Genomic DNA, 21,772 nt, shown 5'->3' on the forward strand with positions numbered 1-21,772 from the left:
AAAATATAATTTTCTTACCTTTACGCATCTACATTGTTGTTTTTAAGGTTTTTAAGGTTTAAGCATTTCCTTTCCAAGAGCTTGTTTTCTGTGGCCGTATACGGTATTATTTTAACGGCACATATATACACTTTGACGCTAACTCCAACTGACTATATCTAATTAACTTGGATTAATTTCTTCCAAAATTAGAAGGCCCGCTCTTCATCCTCTTATACTGCAAATTAATTAATTAAACAGCCCCCTTGCCTTTGGTTCTGCCTCGTACGCAATTTGTTCCTGCCTCACATATACATTTATATCCAACATACTGATGAGTAGCAATGAAGGATTTCAGAGCTGCGCAGATCAGAGGCACGCGCGAACTTTGGGATAAAAAGGAGGAGATCTGAGCAGAGATTGCCATATCTGATAGAAACGTGCAACAATAGAATAAGGGAGAAACTGCAGACACTTCTTGTTTGCCAACCTTTGAGGTGAGAAAAGTCAAATTATTTATATATGTATTATTATTTACAATGTTAATTTCAATGTCTACAATTTCATTTGTACAAAATAAGTTCAAAATTGAAAAATTACAAATTTCGCGAAGAAATATTATCTTTATTATTTAGCACCTGAAAGTTTATCTGCTCCACAACGAACCTTGATCTCAATTTTTATTTTTAAAATAATATTAAATGGTTAAAATTAAATTTTCACGGCTCAAAATTTTTTTCTCTTAATTGTGCAAAGCAAAAACGTGAAAAACTTTCAAAGTTTTGAAATGACATTGGAAAATCGACCAGCTGAATCACTTTATTTTGCTATTTAAAATTAAATTTTTGTCAAGAGTTGACATTACTATAAATCAGAATTTAAGGTACTTGATTTGTAGAATTGAGAATTGAATAACTATTATTTAATTTTAATTTAATTTAACACTAATATTTTCTGTGGAATTGAAATTTATTGAAAATTGTCAGCCAGACGTTAGACCCTAGAAAAAAATTCTGAAAAACAATTTGGACAAATAAAAAGAAAAAAATAATAATTTTCCTTTTAATAAACGAAAAAAATCACTTTGGCTATTTCTGTAAAAATTTAATTTATCGTATTTTGCATATTTGTTTTTTAATCAATTGAAAAAGTTCGTCAGATTTAACTGATGCATTTATTTTTATGAAAATGACCTTTTTCTCACAATAAGCATCATTGATGTTACTTAATTACACAATTTATTGTAATTTTCAAACTTTTCCTGAAATCTCATTGCGAGGAGTGTCTGCTGAACCCGCAGAGTTGCATATATTATGAAAAAGCATGTTGCTCTCTTTCCATAATGCCTCATCAGCAGTTTCTTTCTCTCCTAATCTGCAATTCCTTTATGTACCGCTGGAAAATTCATCGCACATATTATATTTCTCGAGAGGAGTCTGTTCGCGGAACCTTTTGTAATGAATTCATTTCGACGAGACGTGCATTTTATGATGACGCTTATATAAATCGACTCTTTTCGTCTCTCACAGAGAATAATTGAAATTCTAGAAAGAAAAAGCCACGATGAGCTCAGCCAAATTGTTGTTCTTCTCGCTGGCGTGCTGTCTGGCCGTGGCCGCCTCGCAGACCTTCCAATACAGTAGGGGTTGGACCAACGGAGGCAAAAGGGCAACAGTCCCTGTGGCGCTGCAGCAACGCAGGGCGGCCGAGGTGGCGGTCAAGCGGGCCGTCGCCGTCCTAGAGGACGCGGGCCTCATTTTGGTGCCCGCATCGTGCGACATGGACGTACTCAGGCCGAGATTCAGAATTGCTCGAAGGAGCAGGCCTTTGCGTCAGGTAATGATGAGGAAATTTTAAAAATAACCTGAATCGAGGCTCAGGTATATGCATATTATAATTATTCACAAATCAAAATTCAGTGCTGGAATTGAGTAAAATCTTTCATTCTTCAAACAGATTTTTGCCCCAAATTTAAAATAACTTTTATTTATTTTAACAACAGCAAAAAAATGATAATTTTTAATAATTTGCTTCATATATTATAAACTTATTTGATTTAAAAATTCATGCAATAAAAGATTTTATCTTCACATTGTTCCGCGACGAAGTCAATTCAGCAATTCTCTGTTCTTAGAGAATAGCACCTCAAAGTTACAAACAAACGAATGAAAGTATGCAACTGGCACAACCTTCTTGCTATGCGGGATGCCTATCTCGAACAAATAACAGGGGTCAATAGATACCCGAGTACTTTTCAAACGCGATTTGCAAGTCTTGATAATCTCTTCAACTTTTTGAATTAATTCTTTTGTTAAATTGAGAGATTCAAAGGGAAAATATTCAAGGCTACTAACACAAATTTTGCCAAGCATCTGAAATTTTAATTTAATATTACTTTGTTCAGTAATATTAATAAAAATATTTAATGCGAAAGAAAAGTGACTTTTTCATTCTTGATTACTTATTCCAAGAATCCCTCTTTTTATCCAGAATTAAATCTTTCGTTATTAATTTAATTACCTGCAAAATCAGCTTTTTGAATGGCATCCCTTTAGGAACATGTTTAATCGCTTTTAATCAGCTCAAAATAAAAGCGCTTTAACCCTCTGCCTGTGTTTAGCAGCAGCAGACGGAAGAGGAGGAAGAGGCAAGGGTGCCAGACTCTTTGGCTGCCCCAGCATCCCCGGTCCAGCAACAAGCCGCCTCTGCAGGAGCAGCTTCCACAGCAGACAGGGGCGGCGACGGCACTGCAGCCTTTTCTTTCTAGTTCTATTCAAAAGGCTCGTTATTTCATTTTTTGGTCTGTCATTAAACGCATCTCCAATTAGTTTCGTAATTAGCATATTCTGTGTTGAAAAGCAATATCAAAATATAATTACAGAGGGGGATATGAATCTCATTGAGTTGTTTCACACTATTCTCTGTTTGATCTCCGGCTTATGTCGTCTCTAGTCCTTTCCGTATAATTTGCTCTTTAAATAAGCGACTTCAATTTGATTTGAAGTTGCTGTGGCTGGAATTTCAAAAGCAAATTATACAGTTCACATTCTGTATTAATTAGTTTTTAAAACAATTTTGGTTTTATACAGTCAGAGCATGAAATGCGCAAACGAATGAGGTATTATTTACACACTATTATCCAAAACTGGAAATATTAACCTCCTGTCAGATACTTAGAAAAAGGCAAATTGATTTGATGATCTCCAATAAATGATATTAACTAAATACAATGCAAACTGGTATTAATTAATCCTCAACGTGCAAAATAATAAAAAAAACTCTGTTTCTTTAAAATAAACAAATAATACCATCAGCTAGAGTAAAAAATCCCATTGTCGATGGGCGAACTTTCGGTCGATTTGATTGATGATAATAATGCAAGACATATACACAAAATCATAAGATTGACTGAACCTATAGCTGCCTCGAAAAAGGGTAATGGGCATCTTGTCTTGTGATACAAATATAATTAATAGCAACTAATTATTTTTATTTTGTCAATAAGTAAAATAGCGTTAAATTGTTTAATATTTTATGCACATATTCAAGCAAAATGATGAAAATTCGTCACAACGTTTCCTCTTTGTAAAATTTAAGTAGCAAAGTCAGTGAAGGTAGTTCGCCAAGTATACGAGAGGTTGAGTTGTGAACCGAGCAGAGCTCTCTCTTCACCGTTGTTCGTCAGCTTTCTCATAGATCGCGCCGCACACCCAAAGTACAAGCTCTGAATAAAGTATAAATTGTGTAGAAAATTTTACAAAAGGAAAATGAATAAAAACCATTATTAAATTAAATATTGAAAAACAACTAAATAAAAAAAATTAAATTTATGCATAAAACAAAACGTCTCAATTTTGTACTTTTACTGAAGAAACATTTAAAAAATAATTTATTTTTGGTTTAATTAGATTAAACTGATATTTTTTAAAATTTATCAGCATTCTTAATTTTTTTAATTTGATTTTTAAACTTTTAAGTATTTTATTTATTATGTTTTTATATTATTACTAATAATTTTGTGTATTAAATTATAAAATATTTAAAAAAAACTCATAATGATAGAGTAGGACTTATTTAAGTGAAAAAAAATAATAATAATGAAATTAACTTTGCATGCTTATTAAGGGCTTCTTTGTTCAAAAGCTCAATTAGAATAATATTATATTTATGAAGCAAAATTGCTTCATGCGCCACGCTTTAATAACTAGTTAAAGTGAAATAATCGTGGCATATAAGCGGGTGTGTGTTTTATGGTACGGCCACACGTTATGGTATTTCGTTTAATGGGATACGAATCGATGGTATTAAAAGCGATTCTGGGAATTTTTCCTTTCCCTGTGATTGTCACGCTATTCTCTAGGCGCTCTCACTCGACCCGACATTATAAATCCACTAAAACAGACGTGCATTAACTGATGTCTATGAAGTATAATTTACCAATGTATTCAATTTTGTCAAAAGGACTCTATTTATTTAGCTATTGCATTGAATTTAGAGTTGTTTTTTAGCTGAAACCAATTTTTTTTAAGAAAATGATTTTATCTAAAAGAGATTTAGATCAGATTGAAAAAATCTCATTTACGCGATAAATTCACTTACTTTGTGTGTTTACATTATGCTTATTAATTATTACCGTGCTGGAAATGTAGAGCAATTAATTTATGAAAATATTTCTCCCCCGTTTCCATTTACAAAACCCTGCGAGAAATTGCTTGCCCTTATAATATGTATATCCAAACATTCCGCCGTCGTTTCCCCTGTTTTCGTAATTAATCAGCACGCAACTTAAATAAAATGAATATATCGCAGGTACAATAAAACAATAATTACTAAGTAGATATATGTGTTTAATTCCTGGTATTACAGATTGAGGGATAATCTTTTAAGCCAATCTTATTCAACGCATTTAGTTTATACTTTAGTATAAAACTTGTAATCATGCAAAATCGCATTTGACATACAGCGTTCAATTAGTTCTACTATTTTACTGATTAAAAAAATTATAATGCTTACAAATTACTTAATCAAACTTATTATTTTGTCCTTCGAAATTTATTTTGTTCAATCAATTATACTTTAATGAAACGAGAAAAAAGTTAAAAAATAAATCATAAAAAAAACGAGTTACTCTAAAAGTATTTTATGATTTTAGAAAACCTGTATTAAATTTTTAAGATTATCCTCAAAAACTCAATTTTGCGATTCAAATGTGATGATTTTGTAGAAGAAAAAGAATTTAAAAAATTAATTAACCATAGCGATATATATAATTTAGATTAGATAGATCCTATATTATATTTTATAACCAAAATTGCTTGGAACTTGGAAATTTCAGAAAGTAGCTGCAAATTGATAAGCTTTTATGGTGGAGCTTAAAATTAATTTAACGACGCATAACCTGATTAAAAATCAATCATTTATCCGCAACACGCACGCCCTAGCTGCGCTGCCGCTTAATGCGATATTGTTATCTCATCATCAATAACATCAAACACCACACCCCCAGTTCAGCCAACGCGAGAGAGGGATGAAGATGAGCTCCCACCCCTTCGTATATCATCCCCAACACTTGCACTCACCCCCGCGAGTAATATGGTAACAAGCTGTCGTTTAAATAACACGGGGGATGCGCCACTTTTATTGTTATTGTCTTTGATTGACAATGTGCGTTTTGTTAAGTGAAGGGAATAAATATCACACGGATATTGGATTCGCTCGCTGCGGCGGCAACTCATAGTGTCACACAATCTGTTTCACTTTTGCTCTTTGGGGACACCAACACTCTTTGATCTGCATAATGTGGGAAAAGCATATAATTTTTCAAGTGAACGATGATGGAGAGTTTCACAAAAAATTATTTTCATTTAATGGCAATAAAAATGTATTATTTGTTATATCTGCCAATTTTTTACTGATTATTAAACAATCACTGTATTATTAAATTAAAACGCTACTTTTTTAATTCTAATTTTAAATTAAATCTGAATGTTAAAATTTTGATTTCTAGTTTGTAGCTGTAAGTAAAGCCGAGGTTGAATTAAAAGAACAAAAAACCTTTTCTTTTTCTTAAATTCGTTTAAATATCCAAAATTGATCAAAATTTCACAGGAAAAAGTAGCAGGTGATCCTGTGAATAGTAGATGTGTGTATAAAGTTCAAAAAGTTTTGCACAAGCACCCGTCCAGGCTTTTCCAGTCTGCCAGCTTTTAAAAGGCTTTCCCAGCGACGCAAAACTACTCTTTTCACCTTTTCATCCGTAAACGAAACAACCGGGAAAGCTCTTTGTGTTGCTGTTGTTGGCTGTCATTGTTAAGTTGAAATGTTTATATATGGTACGAATATGGAAGCGGCTGCACAAAAGCAGCGGCAAATGCGTTTATAAAATATGAAAGGCACTTTGTATAATGAAATAGCTACCTGAAACAGAGAAGCGAAATCTTCGCTCTTTTTGTGCTGCTGCGCTGTAGCTCGATGGTGGCGCAAATGCAAATAAATTTTCCATGGAGGCAAAGGCCTAACGCAGGCGAAAAAGCAAAAAGGGACGAGGCGAGGTTAAAGAGTGACATTTGCTTTTGCAGGCAAAATCGAGGGCAAATTCTTCTGGTATATAAATAATTATAATATTAAATTTAAAAACTTGCTCACATTTGAAAAATACAAGTTTTTTATTGTGAATTTTGAGGAAATATTAAATATTACTTTAAAAGTTTGTAGTATTAATGAGGAAAATTTTTTAACACCTTTATTTAGTTTTAACTGAAACATGTTTGTCATAAATTAATCATTTTAAAATAAGAAATGAGTAATTATTTTAATTGTTGTGTTCCATTTTAAATTTTAACTCTTTTTTATTTTTCTATAATATCAGTTCAATATTATAGGGACTCCTCATTGACAAGGTGGCAACATGCTTCTACAACAATAGGAGCCATTTGTGGCAATTATTTGAAAACAATTGGAAATATTTACTGCCATGTTGTAAAGACTTGATTTAGCATTGTCACTAAGTAGTCCTTAAGTTAATGAACGTTTGTAATCTTAGCAATTAAACAGTTTCGTATTTGATTTTAAACTTTATTTTTTGGTTGATAGTTAATTATTAATTTATCCTCACTAATTGTCATCAGTTGAATATTTTTATCCAATTCTTTACAATATTGTTATGAAGGTTCTAATTTACCTAAACTGATAGTCATACCTTAAGATAAAAAGCTAAAATCAAATAATGAAATTTTAATGAAAAAAATTAAACCTTATATACATTTAAACTGATTAAGAAATTTAACAAATTTTTTTTTCAATAGTTTTCGTGAATAAATCATCTCAAACTTGGTATGACAAGAGGGCTTGGTCATTTCACACGCCCCGAGCTGAACGGCAATCCCTGCGGACTCGTCCATAATACAGACCCTTCTGGCGGATAAAATCGGCTGAATTGACGACTTCATTCGCAGCAGGCACGGACGAGCTGCATGTTTTTTGATTGCTCGCCGCGGCTGCAATATAATAATATTGTTCCGGCGCGGTCTGTGGGGAGAGCAAAGTGCACGAGTTAACTTTGATAATCTGTTTATATGAAGCCCTCGCTCGCTCTCTCATCCCTGCAGAGGATCCATCACTGCAAAAAATATTGCGCTTGCGAGAGAGTGATATAAAACAGAGAGAGCTCAAAGTTCAGCCCCAACCCTGTTTGAAATTATTAATTTCTGTGTGCGCTCGGCGAAAATTGCCTTTTTGCACGCCGCTTTTTTGACATATCAATTCGAAACTTGATAAAAGCAAGTATATTTCACATGGGAATTTCACGCTCGGAAGATTAATTTATCGCAGCTTAAAATATAAATTTTACACAAAAGTTCCAAACTTGAAGAGAGATAAAGTTTTCTGAAATTTTATGTACTTAAATTTGAAATGCTTTTAAGAAGTAAGACAGTTTTTTGCTTATATAAAAGGTCTTTTGGAACTAAAATTTGAGAATTTATAAAAAAATTCTCAGAACAGGGACAAGAACTTAGTTTATATTAATATCTCAATTAAATTGGCCATGCATTGCGTGTTATATTTTTCACGCAATTTACCGCACAAAAGAAGAAAATAACACAGGATGTGGAGGGAACCCTTTGAGCATTAAATCTACATTAGGAAAATGTCTCTCTCTCTCTATCTCCGTTTCTTGATGAAAGTGTGCCGCCGGCAAGAGATGGAAGAAGAAGTCATCTGGCAAGCTTGCTAAATAATGTGGCTGGAGGTGTGCGACAGAAGGCGATTTAGATGTCTCAATTATACACTCGCAGTCGCACACTGGTTATGTATTTTTAAAGTCATTTATTTAAAAAAAAAAAAAAAAAAATAGTACCGAATTATTTGAAATAAAATTATAATATTTTTAGAAAAAAGAATATACGAATTAATAATTTTGTAAGAAGCATCTAACCTGCATTGTCTCTGGTAGGATTGAAAACATTGGAAATTATTTAAAAATAGGTATTCTGGTCTCATTGTCTATGAAATAAAAAAGGCAAAAAACATTTTTCCATTTTAAAATTTAAAAAAATAATGCAATCATTTCAAAGCAGTGTCCGCAATTCTAATTCTAATTTCTTAGGTTCATTAAAAATTTATTTTATTTGTTTGGTTTTGAGGAAAGAGGCTCTCTGATTGGCTCTTAAAATATAATGAGTGCAATGCGAGAAAAGTGTTTAATTTTCAAAGATTTATTATTTTCTTTCCAACTACATAGATTCCTTATCAAACTAAATATATTTAAGTATTAATTTTTATTATTATTCTTATTATTATTGTACTCTTTTTAAATGCATCACTTTTCTTTTGATTTGATAGTAATAATAAAATAATATTTAAAATATTTTTAACTTTTTCCATTATGCTCCATATGAATATGAATTCTGAATGTACAACAAGCAGCTATAATTCCTTTTCCATGTTCCATGTCAAGGGAACTTAGCAATATGGAAAAGATGTAAATTTAATGATTTTGGCACCCATAAAATCAAAGATTGATTAATTTTAAACTTTTCAATTATTACAATTTTATGCAATTTAAGACACAGCAATTTAAAATTATTCAATTTCTTTGTGTAATAAATTTCAATGTGAAAATTTGTTTTGTTGGTACTGTCTTGTTGTTCCAGCTGATTTCAGCAAAAACAAGAGTTCCAGCTCAGCCTTCCCGCTCATTCAAAGTTCAATCGGAATTCGGTTCATTTTGTGTGTTCGTTCGTGTTATCTCTGTAAATTAAAAGACTTTTTTCCTCAAGAAAGTGTTTGCGGGCCGATATCGTCCTTCAGGAGCATAGGAGAGGTCTTGAGGCCGAAGACGGGGTGTCGGTGTCGGACTTCAAACGTTCCCAAAACCGACCAGAATCTCGCCCTGACAAAGGTATACCAAAAATGAATGTGCATGACACAAAATATACTTATTTCGCGCATGACATGAAACATTTATATTTTCATTGCGAGGTTGATTACTTATTTCATTACATTAAATTTCCTAGGAAGGAAAGCTACCCCTAAAGCAAAATTTCAACTGAGAGAAATAAATCCATGGACGCATGCCGAGGTCATAGAAAACGATTGAAACTTTTTAGTTAAAAACGCGATCTTTTCTAAATGCATTATTAATTTTTTTTTGCAGTTGGTGCAGTTGCAGAAGACTGACCAATGCAAGACTGCAGAAAGGGAACGTTTTGAAGGCAGCCGTTAATTAGGAAAGCAAACCCCATCATCATTCAGTAAGCCTGACATCATGGAGTCGCCCTGCTTTCAAGACCAGCCAGTGCATGACCTTCAATAAGGTCAGTGGTTAATTTTTTTAATATTAAATCTATCTGCTTCTTCGGGAAAAAGCAGAGCCCTCTTGTCATGCAGTAGAAGGTATGTTTAGAATTCCGGCCTTCGCATTTGATTATATAAATTTTTGTCTGCCCTTCCTTCCTTCCTCTCTTCGTATATTACAAAAAATACTCAAAATAAATAAGTTTTCCCCGATCAAAATGATCTGATTAGATGGTGCATTCGTCGGGCAGGAAGTTGTGTCTGTTGGTTTTGATCTCACACAAGAATGAGGTGTGTGTTTGTTGGGAAATGTAACGCCAGAAATCCTTTCTTGTCGGCCGACTCCGATTATTTATCCCTGGCGAGAGATCTCGAGAATAACCGCAAATAAGTCCGTCGTGCAGCGTTCGTGTCCCATTCATTCATCCTGGATGCCGAGATTGAATGAGTCTGGCCCAGGAAATAAATATATAATGATAAAGCAAGGAGAAAAATATATTATTGTCACTGCACCAGGTATAAAAATGAAAAAATTGAGAGAGGCGGAAAGGTGTTATTTGCCTGCGATGATCTCACTGCTCAATTTTCTTAAATTTCATACTGTCAAATTGATACTGAAGAAAAGGAAAAAATAAATAAAAAATTGCTGTGTGTGAAAAATTCGGTTTGAAAGTAAGAATAATAAGTTTTCAAATATTTAAAAAAATATGTACATAACAATTAGTAAAAATTCAGTTTCTTTACTTTTCCTTCAGAATTGAGAATCTAGAACTGAAAATTTAATCTCAAATCGTGAAAAAGTCTATAAGTAAAAAATTAATATTAGAAATTTTAAAAGCTTGTCTTCAACATTATTTCAAATTGCAACCAGATTGCATGAAATATCTTTTATAAGATATTGAATCAATTAAGTAATTATTTGAAAAGATTTGAAAGAAAATAAATTTGAAAACTCAACGACTTGGCTATAAAAGAAACACGACTAAACTTGCCTGAACCACGTTACGTTTTGGATCGCCCTGAAAAAATTAAAGATTCTAATGTGTATTTGTTTGAGGAAATTGACAGGACGATAATGTTGAAAAGTGCTATTTTAATTCACTAAAATTGTATAATTTTATCAAATATTTAATTCTTAAGATCGAAGAAATGAAAATGAAGTGAATAATTCTAATTTAAACCACAATTTTAAATTAAAAAGCAGTTGCATGTTTCTTTTCCTATCTTTAATTCTTTTCATTGTAGGAATAGTGCCTTTTTATAAATTCATTACTCTCCGAGGTGAGGTTAAAACTCTTTGCTCGTTTTCAATACGTTTGGGAATATTCAAGTTTGTTCTCACGCACTCACTTGACTTTCCTCCCTGTGAGCAGCCGGGGGTGGTTTTTGTGTTTGTGCCTTTTGACGACTCTATCCGCTCTCTCCCGCCCCTAATTGCGCTACTTGGATCCCCAAGAGAGATAAAACCGTCCCTTTCTCTCTCTTTTGGAGCAACGTGTGTGTCTCTGTGCGTTTATCAAAAATTGATCACGCTTTAATTTGGTGAGCGAAAATCCCAGAGGCGGAATTAAATATTTATTAACTACGCCCCGCCGGCCTGTCTGTGTGATGGGTAATTGACTTCGCACACAACTCACTCCCAACTTTTGGCCGGGGTTGCCGCGCACAGAGTCGCAGCCAATTCCAAATTCAAACTGGAAAATGTGTTAAAATTTCAAATTAGTTGAAATAATAAATACAGGAGCTGCAATTTTAACCGACGTAGATTTTAAATTAATCAATTTAAATATTTTCCATATTTGAAGACAAAATGGGCATTGGAGAATTAAAAATAAATATTTTTTCTCTCAAAAAACTCAATTTTAATAAATGCTTAAACAAAATTTGTTCCATATTTTATTTCCCTTCTTCAAACTTCCATTCTTACAGATTTTCAGTTAATTGATTTAATTATCTTGGAATTTTTAATTTAAAAAAAAAAATTAAAAAGTAAGCAGATATGTTTGTAAATAATTTAATTCTCGGTAATATTTATCTTCATTTCTTCTCTTGAAAAATCTACTGAATTTGACAAAAATTTTATAGAAATTTTGGCTCTTTATAGAAATAATGAAGCTCAAGTCCTCTCGCAAGCTGCACTTTGCGGTCCCTAGACCAAAACAACAGATGTTGCGCGTGCGAAATATCTTTTCCGACTCGTTAACCCCAACTGCAATTATTCCCTCTCGCGTGCATGTGTGAGATGCATCCCGCCCCACACACATGCAATTGCAGCACTTTTGTTGTTCCGATCTGCTGGGGAGTCTCTTGTGATGGCGCTCGTTAATGCAAAAGTGGGCCACTCGACGGCATGGCTAAATAATAAAAGTCGTAATCACATTAGTCGCGAGTGGGCGCCCTTCTAATTCAATAATCATAGAAAATAATAAATTATCTCTGTTTATCTGATATGCATTGCCATTTCAGTTCGCATTCAATTAAACCGAAATCGTCGCAAACTCTAAATGTAAATCTGAATAATTCACAAATATCTGCCGAATTGGGGGGGGGGGGGGGGGGAAATGGACAGTAAATATAATCTTGAATTCACATTTAGGGACTAATCTTTTTATTAAATTATTTTCCAATTATTAACATACATTTTTTTTATATTTGTTTTCAGACAATTTTTATTGCCTCAATTTTATTTTGTTTTATTGTAAATTACGTGCATATTATATTTTTATTTTGTTGATTGATCCATCAAATAAGAGGCAATTGCTGCTCTTATCACTAAGGATTTTTTTGATTTTACGGATTTTACAATACATTTTCTTTTCAAAAATTTGATAGTTGGTTATGTTTTACTACAAGGTTTTTTGTCTTTTGAAGCGATCACCTCATCTTTTGCAATAAAAAAAGATAGACACAAATTCAAACGCGGGGTATATAAAGAAGTCTCAAGCCGCACATTGGCCTGCATACACATATTTTGAATATTAATTCGTAATAAATCGCCGGTTTCGCAGCGGCAATTGGGCTGAGTGCTTCTTCTCAAGGGGAAATAGCGCATCTTCCATGCTGCATAAGTAGCATGGACGGAGAGGATGATTGCTCCCTCTCTCTATATATTTATGCTCTCTCAAGTGTGTTTTTTACGAGAAGACGCTAATGCTCAAAATATTATACGACCACCGCGCCAATAAGTTCCAATTCAGATGCGATCTGTTTCGCGTTCATGCAAAATAAAAGCAGATATAGTGATAGACCATGCATTTTATATACTGTATACCGCTGTATACTCTAAAAGAAGGAGGAATTGAATTCTGCGTTACAAATTTTCGAAATATAAATATAAATTTTAAAGAAAATCTAAGTCGTTATACTCTTACAGAAAAAGGCTTCATTTAAATAAGAAAGTACGAGGTTAAGTTTAAAAAAAATTTAACCAGTCAGTTCTTCATATTTCTGTTTTGTTGTTTTATTTTGTTTTGTTTATCAAACTTTGTTTATAATCAATAGTTGAAAAACGATTTGTTTGCAAGAAAGGGATTTAATTTTTTGTTCAAATTAAATCCAGTTTATACGGTTTTGTAGGTAATAAGTTACGGCAGACACAACTTACTGACACGTAAGTCACATGTTACAAGCCCAAATCAAGATATATTTTAAAGACACAAGTTACCGGTGCGAAAAATTTAATAATGGTTAGTTTTACGGACGAGTTATTTATTTATTGGGACGCTGCGACCGCTGATTTTCAGCTTCTACAATTCAAAAATAAGTCTAAATGGAAAAGACGAACAAAATTTTAAGATTTTTTTTATTACTTATAAAATTAAAAGGTTATTTTCTATAGAATAAAATGAGAATTTTATGAAAATTTTAATATTTTCTAATGCAGAACAAAGTTTTAAATATGCGGAAAGATGCTGTTAAAAAAAAAATTTAAATTTGATTCTAAGTTTCTTAAATAAATTTGTTAATAAATCAAATTTGAAGATTATTGATAGATCTCCTCTTTTTTCTTCATTCATTTTACTTCAAATTCGCGGCTCCTTTGATTGAGCCGAATGGTGAGAGACGGATTGCGTGCGAACCGTTCCTTTCCTTTATTTTTTATATTATAAAACCATCTTGAGCCTCTGCTCTCACCTGCGCGCCGATCATCAACCCCCTCTAATTAGTGGGTGGCTCGTCGCCATGTAATCTAGCTTCTTTAGTGCCGCTCGCGAGTTTGTTTTTGGCTGACAGGTCAACAAGCAAGTTTCCTCTCGGCGGCCCTATTAGCGGCGCCCGCAGCTCTTATTTAGTCTTTGCGGTCGGCGGCCTCTCTTTGCTCGTTTCGCGGCCCAAAGGCAATTGTTGCGCCCGTGCTCTGATCACTTCCGGCACGAAAGCAAGCGGCACCGACCTGCGTGATCGTGAATCTGCGTCATTAGACCAACAGAAAAAAAATCAACCTTTCCGATATTCGGAGACCTGTGAGCAGAGACGGGTGAAAAATTTTGCTTACAATAAAAAATAGCAAAGTAGTTTTGAAAAGAAATGAGGAAGAGAAACAAAGAAAATATTTTTAGATGTAGAGTTTTTATTAATAATTATAGCTTATTTGGAAAGAATCTAAAGTTCTCTGAAAGTTATTTTTAATTTCAAATATTTAACAAATTATTTTTATGAGTATAAAAATTTCAGTTTTATTGATCCAATTTCTGGAGTCTTAAATTCTCATCTCTTCATCTCCGAATGTAAAAAAATGGGACTTTTTCAAATTCAATGCAACTGTGCTGGCACATTTGACATTGAAAGTCAGTTCACACATCAAAATTTATCTTTAACACTTTTTACCCTTTTTATCGCAAATTTTGATTAACGTTTTCTAATTTTTTTTCACTTAAGCTTGTTTTTATCTTATGAGGTAGTATTTTCAAAGAAAAAACATTTTCATACATTTAAATTAACACATTTATTTTGAGACTTTCAATCTCTTTGTATAATTTTGAACGCTAAACAAAATTTTATTTCAATATCTTTGATTTTTTTACATTAAACCTTATAAGGGATTAAATCGATGGTTTTTGGTTCAAAATTTATCCTTCAACGCATTTATTGCTCCACATTTCCTCTCTCACATTCATTCACTACACAAATTATAAAATATAAACCGTTTTTACACAAAGTCCTCTATATTTTACAAACAAAAATCCATCCATTCAAACGCTCAATTTTTCTAATTTAAATTCTATCTGACTTCTTCATCACTATAATTTTCCAAGATTTCGTTTTTATACATTTCTCCTTGCACAAGCAGCAGAGAAATTATTGTAAAATTAATAAATTATGTACAAACAACTGACTATCTCTGGGCTTAGGCAAAAAAAATGGAATTTTTTCAGCAAATTGGTGACGTCATGGGCGCCGGGTTGAGGTACGAAGGCGGCGCATGCAAAAGGCCCCCGGGATCGCTCTGGGGGCTGTGCGGGGGCTCAGAGGCGGCCGACGAGTGGGCGGCGGCCACCGCAGCGGCCACGGCGGCCGCCATCGAGCCGGGCGGCGGCCCCCACGGCTGCATGCTCTGGAGGGCGCTGAGGGAGGCGCTGCACTGCAGAGACTGCATGCTGGGGCCGTCCGAGGGGGTGGCCGCCCCCGCCGACGGGAACATGCCCTTGCTCATGGCCTCGGCCTGCAGGGACATCATCAGCCGGTTGGCCGCCTGTCGTTCGGCCTCTCGCTCCTCGGCCGTCTGCCTTCTGCGAACAAAGAAAATTTTGATTGTTATAAAAAAGTTTTAAAAATTGGAAAATCTAATTTTATTAAATTAATTATGAAGATAATTAAAATTTTATTTGAATTTTGATATTTATTATCAAAGAATATAATTCTGAATTCTCAGATCTTAAAAGAATTGAAAAAATTAAAAGCAACAAGTTTAAATGACTTTCATTGTCAAAGAAAATATTAAAATATAACTTTATCACACCAAACTTTGTTATTTTATTTAAATTTATGAAACATTTCTAAATAAAAACGAGAATCACAAATAATTTGAAATAAATTTATTTAAAAAGCAACAGCAAAATAATGTATCAAATCATTTTAAAATTATTTCTACCCTAAACGTTTATTTGGAACTAATTAAAAATATCAAATTTATCCCATTTGAAATTTTTTACCGCATCCAATTTCAGAATCCCCCGTTTCCATACAGAGCGTCAATTTTCCTGCCAGCAATAAATTTCAGTCCGACCCCATAGTCGGTTCACCAGAGGGAAGATAAATTCGGCCCGTACGTGTATATCGGACGGGCTAATTTTCGCGGCCTGAACGCTCAATAAATTAGCGATTAAATTCAATTACGCCAACAGGTGCAATAATTTATTAGTGGTTGTTTATTATCGGCCGTGCTGCTCTTGTTTAATAAATTCGAGTTATCTCTCAATTATTGGCCCCAATATGCACAGACAGCGTCCGACTTTGACTGGCACTTTATGGGTGTTGTGGTTTAATTAACGCAAGGGAGAGCGAAATATGTTTTGCGTTCGACTGGCAGACACGCTGGGCCGTTTTCATCCAGCCGACGTATATTACTGATTGAAAAGCAGCCGAATGTATCAATTATTTATTGCTGTTTTGAAATCACAGGGTTAGCTTTGAAAATTAACGAATTAAAATTTTATGTATAAATTCATGAGAGATGTTACACAATCAGTTTGAATAAATTTTATCAAAATTAAAATATCATCCGAAATTCATAATTGCAATTGGAAATTATTTTTAAAATAGAAGAAGAAAAAAATGTGTGTGTATATTTATTGAAAAGCATAATTTGGTAAAATAAATTCTAACTGTTAGTTCTACTTTTTCAAAGGCAAAACAAGGTAACAAACTTTTGAAATATGAGAAAATTAATAAATATTTCATTTTAAATTTCTTATGTATTCAACTGCTATGAAGTCATTGCAATAAAGGAAATGCAGGTAGTTTTAAATACTTTGTGTGATGCAAGAGCTTTGTCGTCAACAGCCATGAAAACTCGCTTTTAAAATGAACAACATTCATCATTTTTATCAGTTGACAAAAAATAGAAACCCGCGCGTTGTCGTTAAAAGCGTTTAAATTACAAAAAGGTAAAAAATCGCCACCGGGGGGTGCCAAAACAAGCAGCGAAATCCGACGCACGTGCGTGCGAGTCGTTTTACGCAAGTAATTATGGTGTTTGCTCTCAATCCCCTGCTGGCTCTTCCTCCCATTTTTCGGCAAAACGTGCGTCCTTTTCAGGAACGACACATGCTGCGCCTACAAATTATGTTGGCGCGTTTAAAAACGCGCTTTTTTATCACGTGCAGCCTGACAATAAGTGGCATGTTTGTTGAGTTGAGTGGCCGGTTTCAAATTCGTATAAAGTTGGAAAAACCTTCAAATGTAATTAAGGCGTCTTTTAAAGCAATTAAGGAGTTTCGTTGACACCAAAGAGAGAGAAACTGCATGGCCGTGTTTAAAAAAACCTTTTCAGTAAATTTCTCCTCGATGCCTTTTCAGTCAGTATATTTTATTTTCCTAAAGAGGCAATAAATATTTTTCAAATAAAAATAGAAAACAAATATTTGCAAAAAGAAATCAACAAATCATTGCAATTTTTCATTTAAAAAAAAATTAATGAAAATTTTGATTTATTTTGGAGATTTTGAAATTAAAATTAATTCACCTTTTTTGAAATAAAACGGCTAATTGAAAAAAATCTTGACAGTAAAAAAGCCTTGGCCTCCGTGTTTGTGTTGGCTGTTTATCTCGCACTTAAGCAGTCGCTGCTCTTTTTAATGTTGCTTTCAATTTGATTTGTCACCGCAACAAAGAAAGGCGCTTGTATTGTGCCAATAACGCAGCAAGGACCATTCATTATTCACGGCGGTGCGGTCGCGCGGCCCAAAAGAAAGCGCCTCTGCCGTTTTTTTTATTCAGACAATATTATTATACTATAACAACACGCGCGGCGAAATAACAAGTTGGAACTTCAGCGCGATAGGGATCTCGGAACAAGCTGAAATAACCGCGACGTCGGCACGCAGGAAAGGGAAAATAAAAAAAGAGGCGCAGACAAGCCGCGAAGCATTGAGAAGAGACTTGATTGCTTTTGGGGGAAACTTAGCTGCCTTTATTATCGCATCTTATCATCGCCGTGTTCTTTTTAATGAAATCAAATTGCCTAAATTGTCACTTCTTAACAATCTTAACGAGGGCAAAATGATTGTTTTGTTGACTAGTGAGAGACTCTCATTATTATCCATTAAATTAAAAGAAGGTGGAATGATAATGATAGTAAAATAATCTTTACAATATATTTATTTAGTTTGTTTCTTAGAAATAAAAACGGATAAAAATTTTTTTAATCTTATCAATAATTATTTAATTTATTCACAATATAATAAAATAGATTAAATAATTTTTTTTTATAAAAACTTGGAAAAAATATATAAGCCTCTGTGAAATATTAACATTAAAGAAAAAATTAATATAATTTTAATGTTATAATATTTCCCGAGAAGATGTAGACAATTAAAAAAGCATAATATGAGACATTTTGGCGGCGAATATTTATGGATTTTCGTAAAAAGTCATTGGCTAAAATTGTAGGAATTTGGAAATAAGGCAAGGTACAATTTGAGGCTAAGTAGAGGAGAATTAAATTTTGAGCATATTTTCATGTGTTTTACTTGAAAATAAATTTATCTGTTTAAACTTCTATGTAACAAATTAAGGAAAGATGCTCCAAAATTACAAAATAAAATTATGAAACTTAATTTTCACCTTCAACAAATCAGTGTAAATATTTATTTATCTTAAAACACCTGAGTGCAAAAAAAAGCAAAATATAAATTTAACAAAAAGGAAGTGTAGCTTTGTGATGAAAAATTCACAGCCCTTTTAACGCGGACAAGGACCGAATCAAAAACAAGGCATTAGAAGTCATCAAAAAGCAGGCCGCTCTCTTTCCTCTCTCGCCAGACTGATGGAAAAGTTGACACTTTAAAAGCGGAAGGGTCGTCTTGTGCTCGTCCCTGCGTTTGAAATACCGAGCTGCGCTTTTGCCGAATTCGCCAGTGAATTATTGAGGCGCGCCGGTGAATAATGAAAGGGGACACGGCTCGGCTGTTTAGCGCGTTGAAATATTCAGCGAGCGGCGCCCGTCAAAAACTCTCAAAGCAGCACTCACTGCCTGTTATTTTTATTGTCCGAGAGGCTTTTCGCGTTGTGCGGCGAGAGACACACTCGGCCTGCTTCGATTACCCCTTGATGCGTATGCAACCGAAAGACTTCCATTCGGACCGATCAGAAAACACTTTGCGTCACTCTGTCCTGTCAGGAGAAAATGGAAAATATCACTCGGTTTAAAACTAGCCAGGAAATAGTTGAACAATTTTGATCTTCCTATTGGAAGAAGAGCGTTAAAATTTTATAGCAAAAAAAATTCCTTTTTTATGTTTTCAGCAGGAAGAAATGGACAAACTTGTTTTGAAAAGAAGTTTAAAAATTTAAAATGTCGTATACTTCAACTTTCTAAGAATGGAGTACAGAGATTTAAAGTGATCTGTGGTCCAAAAAAGATTAATTCATTGTTTAGCCTGTGGTGGCGCTGATGCATTTTATTCTCTATTATAGAGTCTTTTACATGGTTTAAATGAGTCTAAAAAATTTAATCAAACCCCTCATTTCTCTAAGCCATAATTTTCACCAAATTTTTAGCTAAATTTATCCGGCAATTTCTTATCTGTAGACCCTCCTTAAAATAAAAAATAATTTAAAAATAAAAAATTTCTCGAAAATAATCATTTTTTTTTAATTGTTTAATTTAAGCAAACTTTTTTAGGAAGAATAATTTAATACTCTTAAAAATAAACTCTGAATTACACCAAGGATATCTTTTTAATTTTTTTACCATGTATATTATTATTTTCCTAAACAATCGCCGTATAATATAAAACTTTTGAACTGAAATTCTTTATGTGCGTGTCATAGCGTGAGGACTGCGTCACGTCCCACACGCGGCGGCCGAGTTTAATTTTAAGCAGCCGTGGATATCGCCAGTGTCATCTTGGGTGGCGGATTCATTTTATTCGATTTCGATTAGGGCGGTCATGTGTGATGTGAGCCGACAACGAAAGGCCATTTACCGGTTAATTAGCGACCTCTGGCTCACGACGAGTCTCTGCTCTTTTTCCTCCTTTATTTTTTTTTATCTCCAGATTGGAATAAGCTGCTGGGTGTATTTTATTAATCAGCGCAGTAGCAGAGAGAGGCGGTGTCTTTTTAATTTCTCTTGTGGAGTTCGGGCGGTCGAAAATATTTGGACTCTTTTAGGTGTAAAGAATCTCGATTGACGCCGTAAATATTGGGAGAGGAGAGTTAAGGACGAAATCTGCCGCGCGGCTCTTTATTTTTAACGAAGCTGCTGCTGCGACGATAAAATTTAATTAATTAACTGCGATCGCCATTAAGAGAGGTGGAAACACCTTCCTCGGCGCAGACGACGCAGGAGATCGTTTTTCGCTGCAGCTTGTACATTCCAATTAATTGAAGCTCGTGGAGATCAAATTAATTGGGACGGAGTGAGAGAGAAAAAGAGACCGAGTGTGCAGGGAAATAAAGAAGAAAGCGGAAAAAGAGAACAATTTATTGGTCTGGTTTTATTTGTTTCTTCTTTAGGTAAAAATTTTAACAAACCGGATTGTCAGACTAAATTTAAGCCTATACCATTCATTAATTAGATTTATTGATAATGTTGTTTCAAAACAAAAATGATAAAAATTACTAACAGTTTTCATACAGAAGAGCTCGATTTCATAACCACTCAATTTAAAAATAAGTGATTTGATATTTGGATAGTATTAATTGTGAGTTTTTCATAAATTTCATTTATGGTCGAGTTTAAATTTTAATTCTATGTCTGAATATGGTAAATTTTAGTAACAAAAAACGAAGCTGGGATCACAAGGAATCGATTAGATTTCAGTTTTAAAAGTAAATTTTTGATAAAGGGGGTTGACTAAAGTTTGAAGAAGGAAGTATTTGATCCTATTAATGGATTAAAGATTCCCCCACCACTCTGCTATTGGAAAGTTTTTGGCAAGCTTTTTGAACTGGTTATGGTAAAATTTATATTTTTGCATGTTTAATTTATGTATTTAAAGAAAAAAAAACTATAATTATCTTAATTGCTCACATTTTAACTCAATATTTTTCAATTTGTTAAAATTGAATGGCCTAGATAGAGATTGAGACTTAAAATATTGAGTATATTATCATAAATTTAATATTGTGACTCTTGTTAAAAGTTATATTAAAACACATCCAGCTATTTTTGAAAGCTTTGCTCCAATTTTGCTTTTGATCCTTGCCGACATATCAATTTTGCTGCTTTTCCGCAACGTGTCGCGGCCACTTTTCATCCCGGCATTCTGATCCCCGGCAAATCCCCTCGTTCGAGACTCGTCTTCTATCTCTCGCGTGTGCTGCCTGCCAACTTCTCAAATTAAAATCTCCGGCTGGGGGAGCGAGAGATCACTTCTGCAGGCGATGGGCGCGCGCGTTAATAGTAATGAAACAGCACCGAGAGCATATCTCTCGCTTCGATCGGCCATGTTTTAATCATTGTTCCCCTCGAAGAACTTGTGTCTAACCTGATTATGAGACACTTTCCTAATGCGGCGGCTGCATCATTTTTCTCCAGGGAGGGGTGCGTGCAGTACACTTATTGTTTATTGAGCTATTGTTTCTTGTGCGGTGGCAAGCAGGGAATGAAATTGCCATTTGTTCCGAGATCTCATACTTTTTCACGGTGAGAGAGTCTTTTATTGTGAAGGGAGATAAGAAAGTTATTGTTGGACGTGCTATTGGAAGAAAAGACAATGGCTTTTCGTTCGAAACACAAATTTATTTGGAAAAAAAATGAAAGGAGATTGTTTGTTCAATTTTTTTTTTTTAAATGAATAATCATGCAATGTATGGTTAAAATGAACACATT

General features: G+C 33.9%; 3 protein-coding genes across 4 annotated transcripts in view; 2 read left to right on the forward strand and 1 right to left on the reverse strand.

The window, feature by feature from the left end:
* Positions 1–16: 16 nt before the first annotated feature.
* Positions 17–3,194, forward strand: LOC132192837 (uncharacterized). 2 transcript variants are annotated; one of them, XM_059613009.1, is made up of 3 exons: positions 17–476; positions 1,528–1,815; positions 2,600–3,194. In XM_059613009.1, exons 2-3 carry the CDS (start codon positions 1,543–1,545, stop codon positions 2,744–2,746), a joined length of 420 nt encoding a protein of 139 aa, XP_059468992.1. In that variant the 5' UTR covers positions 17–476; positions 1,528–1,542; the 3' UTR covers positions 2,747–3,194. The 2 variants fall into 2 exon arrangements, with proteins under 2 accessions (XP_059468992.1, XP_059468993.1); XM_059613010.1 differs by having other exon boundaries at positions 2,603–3,194.
* Positions 3,195–9,165: 5,971 nt separating this feature from the next.
* The window catches only part of LOC132205848 (homeobox protein Nkx-3.2-like), a 182,434-nt gene continuing 169,827 nt past the window's right edge, over positions 9,166–21,772 (forward strand). The window contains exons 1-2 of the transcript XR_009442723.1: positions 9,166–9,379; positions 9,635–9,794. The gene's annotated coding sequence lies outside the window, so the exon portion shown is untranslated. The remainder of the gene's footprint in view (positions 9,380–9,634; positions 9,795–21,772) is intronic.
* The window catches only part of LOC132205847 (T-cell leukemia homeobox protein 3), a 28,388-nt gene continuing 21,322 nt past the window's right edge, over positions 14,707–21,772 (reverse strand). Inside the window, exon 3 of the mRNA XM_059635172.1 lies at positions 14,707–15,503. Within this exon, the coding sequence (XP_059491155.1) occupies positions 15,146–15,503 (358 nt within the window). The 3' untranslated portion in view covers positions 14,707–15,145. The remainder of the gene's footprint in view (positions 15,504–21,772) is intronic.

Source organism: Neocloeon triangulifer, unplaced genomic scaffold (assembly GCF_031216515.1).
Source record: "Neocloeon triangulifer isolate White Clay Creek 2 clone unplaced genomic scaffold, ASM3121651v1 ptg000003l, whole genome shotgun sequence".
In the NCBI taxonomy this organism is placed as follows: domain Eukaryota; kingdom Metazoa; phylum Arthropoda; class Insecta; order Ephemeroptera; family Baetidae; genus Neocloeon; species Neocloeon triangulifer.

Bases quoted from the DNA above. Each gene is read 5' to 3' on its own strand.
- LOC132192837 (XM_059613009.1), top strand. From the start codon at position 1,543: ATGAGCTCAGCCAAATTGTTGTTCTTCTCGCTGGCGTGCTGTCTGGCC. The intron at 1,816-2,599 runs GTAATGATGAGG...GCCTGTGTTTAG, and splicing joins GGAGCAGGCCTTTGCGTCAG to CAGCAGCAGACGGAAGAGGA.